Source organism: Lepisosteus oculatus, chromosome 2 (genome assembly GCF_040954835.1).
Source record: "Lepisosteus oculatus isolate fLepOcu1 chromosome 2, fLepOcu1.hap2, whole genome shotgun sequence".
Taxonomy (NCBI): Eukaryota; Metazoa; Chordata; class Actinopteri; order Semionotiformes; family Lepisosteidae; genus Lepisosteus; species Lepisosteus oculatus.
Window position 1 is genome coordinate 17,886,804 of NC_090697.1, and position 12,156 is coordinate 17,898,959.

The 12,156-nt window shown below is 40.4% G+C and overlaps 1 protein-coding gene across 1 annotated transcript; it reads right to left on the reverse strand.

Annotated features, from left to right (window-relative positions):
* Positions 1–1,436: 1,436 nt before the first annotated feature.
* On the reverse strand, positions 1,437–11,382 carry tdh (L-threonine dehydrogenase). Its single transcript, XM_006626084.3, has 9 exons — positions 11,243–11,382; positions 7,345–7,538; positions 6,727–6,769; positions 6,310–6,380; positions 6,034–6,183; positions 5,509–5,681; positions 5,222–5,312; positions 3,891–4,160; positions 1,437–3,383 (listed from the first exon to the last, which is right to left on the reverse strand). The coding sequence occupies exons 2-9, from the start codon at positions 7,526–7,528 to the stop codon at positions 3,244–3,246; spliced, it is 1,122 nt and encodes a 373-aa protein (XP_006626147.2). The 5' UTR covers positions 7,529–7,538; positions 11,243–11,382; the 3' UTR covers positions 1,437–3,243.
* Between the last annotated feature and the right edge of the window lie 774 nt (positions 11,383–12,156).

Below are 12,156 nucleotides of genomic sequence, written 5' to 3' on the forward strand. Positions count from 1 at the left end.
CGAGGCACGATGTGTTAACACAAACCTGAATGCGCCAGACCAAACTGATAGTTTCTGAATTTATATACAGGTGTAAACTCACTTAGTGATGATCAACCACCTTTCGTAACTGATATGCAAGCAGTAAGGTTGCACTATTTTTTCATGCATTCTTCTTAATATTAGTTGATTTTTTGTTTAATAAATAATATCAAAGTATAAGTTATTTGTCACATGAGGTTAGATGTATCTATTGTTGGGACCTGGTGAGTACTAGGTGAAGGTCAGCTACGTCTTAATATGTAAAACCATAAAATCTTAAGAGGGTGTACTTTCTCTTTCACACCACTGTATATTCAATACCACAGAGTGAGCCCCGAATATCTGGATACCTTGGCCCACTTGTTTTTTTTAATAAAAATATTCCTCCATCCGCATGTTTTGACCACATGCCTGCGATCTAAAAATAAAAGATCTAATCATTTATGGCCTTTTATTCAACTTATCACTTTTGAAGAAAGGATCTCGTATGTCTGGCTTTTCAGAATACAACACGTATTAGAGGCACTAACAGATACTTCTTGGAATGAGCTACTCTTCCTGACATTCTAATCTTTTCTTGGTACTCGTGTGTATGACTGGTTAGAATGGAAAGTGTCAGTTATTTCCAGCTCTGTATTTGCTCTCAATTTTCCTGTTCCCTCCCTTTGGAACTTTTCATTTTCAAGTTTGTTACTTGCCAACTTAACCAGTCTTTACTTTTGATTAGCCAGTTTCTGTTTCTCTTCTACATTATATGTTGGCAAAATTCATCTTTCTCAGTGCACACTATCACTCCTGGCCTCCTTCCTGTCTTGGGCTTATCTACTCAGTGCAGCAACCTGTCTTTATGAGAATACAACCACGTTCCTCTAAAGTCAACTAACTGTTATTCCCTCTTGTCATTAAAGAGCAGCATTAAGTTTGGATTTTTCAGTTTTAAATGTTTTAGTTGAGTGATACGCACCAGCTATAATCTCAATGCTATGGTAAAGTTTACAGCTTTCCCCACTGTATAATTAAGCAGTTTACTCGGTACTGTCAGGCCAAGAATGTTTTACTTGTACTGCATGACAGCCTTATGACTTGCAAATCAGCACCTTAAAAAAATGCCAACAGCCATTCTTCCACATTGTGTCTAAGGAAAAAATTGAGTACTCGCCCCTCAATGACAGTTATCAAGTAAATAATTGGAAATTATTTTGTTCTCCTGTAACGAGGTCTTTTACTGTGTTACTGAAATTTTAAAACCTATAGTGTTGCAAGTCACTTCAACTCCTCCTGGAAGAGGCAATAACTTCCTGATTTAGTACTCAAGCATTTATCATTTCCTCAGTTCACAACTAGCTTCAACAACCATTGCTTAAAATCAGCTGAAATTTTAAATAAAAAATTAAACATGAAGGACAAGGGTAGGCTTAGTTGAAAATGGCTTTATTGACAATGTGGATTTTTTGTAATCAGTGGCTTTAAAAGAACAAGTATGACACTTAAAACAAAGGTACTGTTCCATGTATACAAGTGCTTACTAAAAGTATGTCATGTGTAATAAATACAAAACAAATATCCAAAACCAGATGCAAAGGATGTTTTTGGAGTTCCTCAATTTTAAGAACAAATCCTAAGACCTTAAATTTCAAACTATCATAGTCCTTAGCTGTTTCTAAAGAAAATCAACTATTAATGCAATTAACCAGTTTTTCCCCAGCCAAAAGCTCAAATAGCTCCAACTTTCCAGCATTTCAATGGGGAAGTCACACTGAATGTGTGAAATTGTTATGATTGTATAACTACCCCTTATTGTCAAAGGTAAAAATGTAAAAATATACTGTATTAAATCAGTAACATTCACTAAGTTGCAAGTGAAAAAAAAGGTTTATCAGCAGTCTTTAAAATATAAACAATTTAAGAATAATTATACAAGATTAAACCTTCATAAATAAAAATTACACAGCATTATTTAAACCACTAAACAGACCAACACTGGAGAGTGTTCTTTTCTCTACTCAATGGGCAATGGATGTTTAGATTTATCTCAAGAACTCCAACAGTTAATACATTTCAGGTTACCTACTGTATAAAACTGCTGCACAATGGAAGCTGAGGACCAGAGCAGGGTAACGCTCGAGTACAGTACATACACTGCAAAGCCACAATTCAGTCTGTCGCCAAACTCTCCAGGTATTGAGATAAGAAGACAATGTTTAACACCTTTCACAGTTTGAACACAAAGCGTAGCATCAAAAGCTCACAATCCTGATGTATTGTAACGCCAAAAAGCGGCTTTCAACACCTTTCCATTGACATGGTTGTAAAGTTTTGGTCTAGCGAACATGTTTGTGCGGCAGTCCTTAATTTCATACCCTACACTGGACTATTACACAGATGTGCTGCACGCATTTCAGTTCCGATTCATCTATTGAAAAGCTGACGGCTCCGTTGTAGAAACTGCCAAGTATTTTAACATTCTCCTCAATCTTGAAAGCACATGGCTGCAGAATTCTGAGTTTAAGTGTAAAGCTCACAGTTAATCTCAAACCATGATATGTTCAAGAAAAAAAAAAAGATACCAAACTCTCCCAGAACGAGAAACTTCATTTTTGCATTCCTTACACCAACGAATTTGACAGAGTTAAATCTTACAAACTTATACAAAACCATGGTGCGAACTGCAGAATAGTAGAGAAAATACCCCAAAATATACACACTGATAGGCACTAGCTGAAAATAATTCAAACCTATGGAAAATAGAAAGGAGGTATTACAGTTGCATCAGCTTTTATAAAATTAAGAGTTTTGATGATGGCTTCTCAAGTTTTTTTTTTTGAAACTGTGATATTAGAATCCAGGCAATTATCTTTGGTATTAGAGGCAAAAGTCTTAAATTTAGAAATTACTAGCCATGTGCCTGTTTGACACTATAGGATTCCAAAAACATTTTCAGACAAAGCCCTTTTGGAGCAATTCCTAGCAGAACAGCAAAAATGCAGCAAAAGCATGTCTGGATCTTCCTGAAGTGAACACAGAACAGGAACAGTAAAGAAGGACTATTCAACGTTCAGGTCTTCGGAAACTATCCAAGCGCTGTTGCCTACGAAGCTAGTAATTACCCTGAAACACATGGAGTAAAGATTATGTACAGACCAGTGTCTCTGTGGTGTAAAGCTCAGTTTTTTTACACTATATACACAATGTGGCCCCAGGTCACAGTTCATTGCTGTTGGTTCAGTTGGCACTAGCAATTCGGGAGTCTGCGCCAATAGAGTTGAGCATCGTTGTGACCAACTCTGGGAGGTCATACTCGTGTTTCCAGCCCCACTCTCTGCGTGCGTTCTCATCATCAAAGTTCATGGGCCAGCTGTCAGCTGTAGAGCCAAAAACAGTTTAACATTAAGGAAATTTCGATAACATTTAGACCAAGCAATTAGCAACATGCACAATTTCTCAAATTATCCCATCTCAGTGAACAAACACGTCTACAGCTGCAGAGTGGTTTTGATAGAAGCAACCTGGATAACAAAATGGCTTATTGATAGCTTAACATGAGGACACAAATTACACGATTATTGACAGAAATGGTGGTTAAAAAGATTGATTTAAAAAAAAAAAAAGAGCTAAGAGAAAAGTCTGTAAAAACAAGCTTCCACCGACAGGGAAAATCCGTCAGGAAACGAGTATTACTCATTGATAACTGAGGAGGCAACATTTCAGATTCAGTTCCTAAAGGATATTTAAACAGCCAATTATCTTTTTTGCACAGACGTTCTAGCAAGGAAGCAAGCACTGTATTTCACAGATGGGCAGATACTGTACACGCTATATTTAATGAAGGGTCTGGTACTGTAGCCTCACTCTGTAGTCTGGTCTCTTACCAATGGCTTGTCGCACAGGGTCAATGTTGTAGGTGACCTGGAGGTCAGGCAGCTGTTTCTGCACCTCAGCAACCAGCTCCTCAGGGGTGAAGCTCATGGCGTTGATGTTGTAGGTGCGCATGCTCAGCTGCTCTGCTGGAGACTCCATCACCTCCAGAGTGGCGCGCAGGCAGTCATCGATGTACATCATGGGCAGGCGCGTGTCTGGCTTCAGATTGCACTCAAACTTCCCGGTCTTGACAGCATCATGAAAGATCGCCACTGCGTAGTCTAGAGCAAGAGCACCAGGGGAGAGGTCACAGAGAGCAGGCTCACACGCGTCGCAGCTGAAATTCATTGACAAATTACATAACTAGAAAAGCTGGTATTCAAGCCATGCAACTGTAAAAAGGATAGAATTTTCCTGCAGGTGAAATGTAATTTTGCATTTTTAAAATGAATGCCAAGCACCTGCACACTGTGCATGAATAAGGCTTAACCTATTAAAAAAATATATACACTTTGATCCTTTAATAGATTCTAGCTGGGTATACACAATTTCAACACAGCAGCATCCAGCTGAATGCACAATAAATTCTAAATTTCAATACAACTGCACACTGTACATTACACTCAAGTACTGCGGAGAATTTACAATGTTGTGAGTGTTATGAGTGACACATTCCAAGTGGTAATAAACAGATTTAGTTCCATTTGGGCTTTAAGTTTCCCTGAGCGTCACATTTCATGCGGTCAGCTCGTCTGCAGCTGCAAGGCCTATACAATCAGTTTATGACTGAAGGTCCTTTGCAGGGAAAAGCTACACAGATCATATCTTTAGCCCACATTGCAAGCATTACTAGCTAAAGCAACCCATGGTAATAGTATTAATGCAAGCTGGTTCTCCAACTATGAAAATGTCCAACAATATGCAAGAAGTTACCAGTAAAAACTGAATTGCAACATACAATATGTAAAAAAATAAACCTAAATAATTTAACTTTCAGACATTCACTGTATGCATCCACACTCAATATCTAGCTTCCAAGCTTCAGAAAAAAGTGCTGTACAGTTCTTATGTAATAATAATACTAATATTTTGTGATACTATACAAAACTGAATTGTCTATAACATATGCAGACCAAGGTTACTGGAAAAATATAAACAGCAACCTCAGCAAAGTATTAAAGGAAATGTTTTACATGGGTAATATCCAACACAACTACCCACCAATTATACAATATCCATATTCATGATTTTTTTTAGGTCTTCTCACTGCTAAAACGAGCACAAGAAATGCGATGTTCTAGCAACTTCACTGCTCAGCGTATAAGAAAGTTGTGCATCTCACCTGTTGTTCCTCCACCTGGCTGCGAGTCTGCCGAGATGATGCCGGGGTACCTCAGACAGCGGAAATCCAGCCCGTACTTGTGATGATAGTACTGCCGAGACAGAAAAACAGACGGTTTTTGCACCCAATATGTTTACACACAAAAAAAAAAAACTCACTCCAGCGGTCACAGTGTATGTTAATGCAAGAAATCCCGAGACGCATGTGATCAATGCGAGCACTCTTTACCGAGAACATTCTAATGCAATTGATACGGAGCACATGCTCCTGACAGCCTCTGTCCTCACCTCTCCCATGAGCTCAGCGTGCACTTTGGAAACCCCATAGATGGTGCGGGGCCGCTGCACGCACAGGTCAGGGGTGGGGTTGCGCGGGGAAGTGGGACCGAAAGCTCCGATGGTGCTGGGGACGAACAGGCGCAGCCCGTGCTCTGCCGCAATGTCGAGGATGTTGTGCAACCCTGAGAGGGGGAGACAGAAAAAGACATGATGGGGCCCGTTTCTAACATGCTGCTCTGGAATCAAGTGTTCCGAAAGTAAAGTTTGAAGCTGCAAAGCCAATGTAGGAAAGGAATATTTTCATTCCCCGTTGTGATGAACAGTAGATTATTGGCACATCCCCCCCCAACAAGTCCAGAAAATTTTGCTCTGAGGAAGACAAGACTTAAAATACATCTTAATAAAACTCTTTCTGAAAACTACAGTACAAATTCAAAGTACCAGAGCCCAGCATGCATTTCTGCAAGACTTCATTTTTCATTGCACTTTCCCCTTGGGCTGAATTTAAAAAAATTCAGCAGACCACTTGCTCACCAGTGATGTTCACGGCTCGCGCCAGCGACACATTGGCCTCTCCGACAGCACTGAGGAGGGCACTGTAGTGAACAAGCCAGGTGATCCGATTATTCACCACAATCTCCCGCAGGTTCTTGTAGTCCAAGATATCGGAATATATAAATGGTCCTGTCATTCATGAAACAGAGTTCAAGATTTAGAGCCACATTCCAGCTTAATTCCAAGATAAAGTTGCAGATCCAACTGTCATGAACTGCCACATTCACAAACGGGAAAAGGTATCTGTAGACTCACCACTGTGGAAGACATGGCTCGGGGGCTTCCTAATGTCTGACAGGATTACATTGTTTTTCCCAAAACGTTTTCTGTGTGAATATAAAACGGGTTTAAAGTGTAAGTATCTTCATGATTCTTGTGTAAATTCTCAGTGATCGAGGATTAACTGTGCAATGAAACATTAGCTAGATATAACTAAATAGAAATGCCTGGAATTTGTCAATACTAACACAAAGGAAATTAAACTCCTTTGGACAGTAATTTCTGCCTGCACCAGAGCTGCACAGGAAATAAAAAGGCCTTAGGCAGGATTGTTCTTAAGGCACTTAGCACTTCTGTACAACTGTAAACATTACTTCTGTATTTACATGACATAATAACTGTCCTAATTGGTTTCCATCCTGCATTAACGTTAAGAATTTCTAAGGCTCCTACCTCAACAGTTTCGCCAGGCCCACTCCCAGCTGTCCCAGACCCCCTGTAAACACAACAGTAACACCCAATCTTAGCAAAGAACGTCAGACGGTTGCCAAGGTGACGCTGCAAGGAGAGCCCTACAGCACTCCTTACATAACAGAGGACTGGTCTGATCTGGATTTTGTATAGTAACAATGAGACAGTACTTCAATACAGAGGATCAGCTTGAAGGCTTACTGCAGTTCAGACTGTACTATTACAATGATGGATTAGCAGCTCAATTGTCTTTTTTATGCTCTAAAGGAGGACCAGCAAAGTCACATTGATTTTGTTTCTATTTACCATTACATTTACACAAAGCAACAACCACAAAGAAATCACATCATACTACAATCACACTTGTACACTAAAGGTTTAAACAAAAATACCAAGTCAAAATTACTGCCCGGGCTTCCAATAAAAAAAAATAAAAAATTGGTAAATTATTTTTCTGGGGGATAAGAATTAAGGAGGATCAGGATAATGAAGGACAAAAAAAAAACAGAGCCATATATAAGGTAGAGCAGGCCACATCCCCTCCCTCTTGTGTCTTGGAGCTCCTCAGTCTTGAGGAATCCCTGTGGACGCAGACCGTACCTGTGATGAGGACCTTGGGGTGGTCAGTCTCCGAGAAGGACACCGAGTGGAAGCTGGCGTCTGAGGTGACCTGGCGTGGGGAGAAGCTGATGTGACGGACAGCCAGGGCCGGTGGCCGACACCCGCAGCCTGGCGTGAGCACTGTCTGCTGAGCGGCCCTGGCGAGAGCTCTGAATACCGGCATCTTCAGGCACCTGCGTGACGACAAACGAGAGGAGAGCTCACCTTTCAAGCACTTTACACCCACGAGCTTCCTCAACACGTGAAAGTGAAAAAGCTGAAACCCTGCTGGTAAAAACAAAGCCCTGAGACAAGACACAGACCTAGGCCACATGACGACATATGCAGCTTACTTTCACAACCACTCAAGAATGTTTTTTTTTTAAAACACCTGAAAGCATTTGTATTAAGTTTTCATACCAAACACATTCCAAAGCTTCTTGCGTACAAGAAGAGACCTACGGGAGTGTGGCACCCAGCTAGGTAACCCACAGCAGCCATTACACCCCAGCGGCTCCACTACACAGCAGAAATTACTTCACCACACGAATCAAGAGCTTACAGTGCAATTTGGCCGGGACACAAGGCTTAACTTCCCTACTTGTTAACGGCTCCGTGTGACTCGTAGTGATCAAGTCATCAGGACTTCTGTTTAACATCTCATCCAAAGAATAGCACAGTGTCAACGGTAACCACACTAGAGCAGTCATTTGGAAATTCCGGCCTAAGGGGGAAAGAGTGTCACAAACTGGTCTATCAATTAAAAATTTTTCGTACCAGATATTTCCAAATTTTCAGGAAATACTCAAGATGAATAGTTGGCAGATATCACACAGTATTCCCGAACTATAATTCACACCTACAGACCTGAAACAGGAAGTGTGCAATCACAAATTTACTGAAAAAAAAAAGAATACTGGAACCAATAACATTCGTTGTGCTTTATTGCCTCTCGGTATAAAAAGGTTGGCAAGTTATATAACAAAACTCCCTACAGGATTTTATACTTGGGAGTACAATTTAATTCCCATTTCAGTTATTACAATTTATGAATCATGTACAACATAGCTCTGATTTATCAGTGTTGTTAACTCCACAGATATGTCTATGCACATTTACCAAGAATATAGTAGGCTCTAAAATTCATCACTTGGTAACTGACTTATTCAAAAGCCTGCAGTTTGTAAAATCCAGCACATGAACACAGAGTGAATCTCTGTCTGCATGTTCTATGTCACAGTGAAAGAAGAGGGAAATAAAATAATCAGTAAACTGAGAAGACCTACTAGAGTTTCAGAGAAAGAGGTTAGGTGCTGAAATTCTCCTGGAAACACTAGCCAGCAAGATCTATTTTTATAAGAGCTTGCATACGGTAAACTCATAACTCCAGAATGCAACAGGCCAAACACTTACATACAGGTAAAGGTGAAAACAGTCACATGCATTACCATGTTAAAAGTCAAAACCTGCATTAATGGGAGCAAAATGCAATTATAAACTGTGTTTAGTACTAAACCATTATATTGATTGAAAAATTAGAATATACCATATTAATGTCAACATCCTTGCAGTTAGCAACACCACATTTCGAAAAATACATATAATTTTATCTGTTAACTTTTCACAGACTACTTCTGGTAGAATTGCCACTACACAATTCTACTGGCAAAACTGGTTTTCCAAATCTCTTAAATGCTCCACATCTAAAACAAAATGTCCTAACGAAGCACCAATCAAATTATTTCTAAACGGCAGTGTTTTCGCTAATGCATCTTTCTTAGCCTGTCTCCGAGTTAGAACATTTCAGCCTTGACAAAGATTGCAGAGCCACCCCCTACGGTATTTATAGGGCACTGCCTCCGCAGCTGACCAATCAGAAGACGCGGAGGGCGGACGCTCCCCCAGACGCTGTGCGAGAGGCCAAGGAGACAAGAAACCTCGAGACGTGCGCCCAGCCACATGCCCGCGGGAAACAGGCTGCTGACCGCCTGGGGCTCTGTTTTAACATCTCGGAAGGGCCAAATTTTATATACTGCAATTATGTATTTACCGTTAGTGCACTAAATTGGATAAAGAAGGATTATATTTAAAAGAATATATATAATCTGACCCGTTACGGACCATTCTCTCTGTAGCTGCTTTGATAATTTCGTGCAATGTGAAAGCAAGTTTAAGATACTGATGGAAAAAACCGTAGTCATGGTCATGCCACCACCTAAACATATACACTCATACCAAAATCAAACATTATATTTTCGTATCTTTAAACATCTGTAACTTTCTCGGCGAATATACTTCATAGTAGATACAACGATAACCACGCGGCCGTCTCTTATTGTAAGATTTAATCTTTAGATGAAGGATTTGCATCATCCATTCATGGTCACTGTTGTGGCGAAAGTACAAACTGGTCTTTTTTTTTTTTAAATCAGTTCCCCTTTTGCGTAAGGCTAGAAAAAGAACACGTCCTAATTTAGCGGCAATTTCTTGGGCTAAAACAAAACATTGCAGTCATTTGAAATTCTCTACAAGACCGTAAACAGGTACTAACAGGACTTAAAGACTTAGTCTTTAATTTTAATTAAATCGATAACCAATTTTAATTAAAAACTTAAATTTTGGAAGAATCGTAGCTTTCTGAAACATCACAATTCAAGATTTTCTTGAACATTTCTAAATACGACAACATAGTGTACTTTTCATGCAACACGGAGACAGGGCTCTAGAAACGGGAGCTGTTCAGTCTCCCTGTATAGTGACTGACTGTTTACCCGAATCCGGTTTTTTTCCCTCATGAAGAGACAGTTTGTCTCCACAAAGACCAGCGCGTCATATCGCACTTGCGGGTTTTATGCAGTGAACTTGAGTGCTCTATTATCCTCGAGCAAGGCGCTCGTATTTCTCATTTCCTGAATGCTTGAGAGAAGGATTGAGCTAGCAGGTGCGGTAATCGGGATCTCTAGGCACAGAGGGATCCAACATTGTGTGATACCGTCTTTTCCAGTCCTAAGTTTCTGGAATTGATAGCAACTCAACTAATGCAAACCTACAGTACATCAGCCTGCGGAAGAATAAGCTATTTCACAATTTACAGCCCAAAAACAACATAACTGCACATATCCAGTCAAACGTTAAATGCGTTTATAACGCCCCTCTCCTTTTCGACTTCCACCTCTTAAACTGCTAACGTTTCACCAAATGCGCCGACTGTGTGCACGTTGATAAAACTTCAGTTTTAAGTTTTGTTTTTAAGACAGGGCGCAACATTTATTGATAGTGATATTTGCTACGGATTTGCTAAGATTTTAAAAATAGTACCGTCAGAAGGGATGTGCCAATATTCTCTGAACCTCTTATCTGACAGATTATTCGATTTCGGCAGAAGGTATATGTGAAAGCGGAAAGCATTCGTTTTCTCTAACCAGAGGCCCAATCAGAGGCAGTTAAAATGCAGTGAGAAAATGTTGCCATGTACAATTTACGAGAATGTACTGCAGCCGATTTCCGCGAAAGGCTTCATTTGATTTTTTAAGGCGTATACCCACATGCTGTAGATCCTTCGTTTCGTTAGCCGAATGGCACATATCAGAAAAGAATAAGGACGACTACTGTATATCAAAGAGTATAATGATAATCCACAATGGTGGAGAGCCCTACCCAAACCCCACATATATACTGTATACATTCTGTATGAAGTGAGGAATTTCACTGCACCACTCTCGTTTACTTACGTTATGGATAGATCACAAATTTTACATTTTAAATCTTTCAAAAAGCCTTGATCTAGTATAAGAATCCCGATTCTTATACTAGAATTCAATTAACGAGAAACCGCAATTAAACCCATTACCAAAACTGCCAATGAGACAAAACCGACAGACTGTGAAATGAAACCTACCAGAATAATGAAGTATTTCGACTGAAATTGAGGTGAATTAATTAAATCCTGTTCCCTTCCGACTGCAAGCGGTCCCGATGCGGCTTTCTCCGTTGAAGCACACACGTGCTAACCTCAGCCTGCTCTTGCATCAGTCTCTCTCCGGTTGTCTTAATATATCTCAAACCAGCTGATTTCAACAGGTCTGCGTCCTGATTGGGCGGCACGCCGGAGGTGTGGCCCTCCGCCTTTTCCTCCCCCCTGTGATATTAGAAGACAACACGTGGCCGCTCTGTTGCTTTTGCGTAGTCTTTTCTGTCGGGGGTTTGGAAGGGCAGGCTGTAATTTTAGGTTATGTCCTACCATAATTATGTTACTATGTTTAGCATTATATCTAGGGTTGTTTTACTTAAATAATACAATGGAAACAGAATGCACTGCGATTATTACCGCCTTTAAAACCAATCAATTTATGTTTTTACTGTAAAAAGCGCCTTTCATTTCCAGAGCACCCTCAAGGCGCTTTAACTGAGCGCTGTAATTCAGCAATTTGTAACAATGGCGATGGAATCAAATGAATACGGGAATATGACATACGATTTAATTTAAACGACTTACTTTAAGTCAGTAAAATTGAACGGTAACAGCGTTGCTACCTCACTTTGCCTTGGTTCAGTTCGAGACCTGGGTACCTTCCTTGTACAGTTTCCATGGTTCCCCGGTTCAGGTTCACGCTGGTTATCTTAACTCATGTCTACATTCTTCCTGCGCGCCCACAGATGGACTGACCGCCTGTCCGTAGCGTGGTCTCTCCTTGTACTTCGGGTTTGGGCTTCCCGTCAGCCGTGGTCTTGGCCGGAAATGGCAGGCTTTTTGAAAATCGATGCAGTCCAGTTTTTAGTCCCCATAGGATTCCGATGCAGCAGACAGTAGTA

Excerpts from the sequence above, each read along its gene's own strand:
- tdh (XM_006626084.3), bottom strand. The coding sequence starts at position 7,528 with ATGCCGGTATTCAGAGCTCTCGCCAGGGCCGCTCAGCAGACAGTGCTC. Across the intron at positions 5,313-5,508 it reads ACGCTGAGCTCATGGGAGAG|TACTATCATCACAAGTACGG; the intron begins GTGAGGACAGAG and ends CTGTCTCGGCAG. Across the intron at positions 4,161-5,221 it reads GCCAGGTGGAGGAACAACAG|ACTACGCAGTGGCGATCTTT; the intron begins GTGAGATGCACA and ends CTCTTGCTCTAG.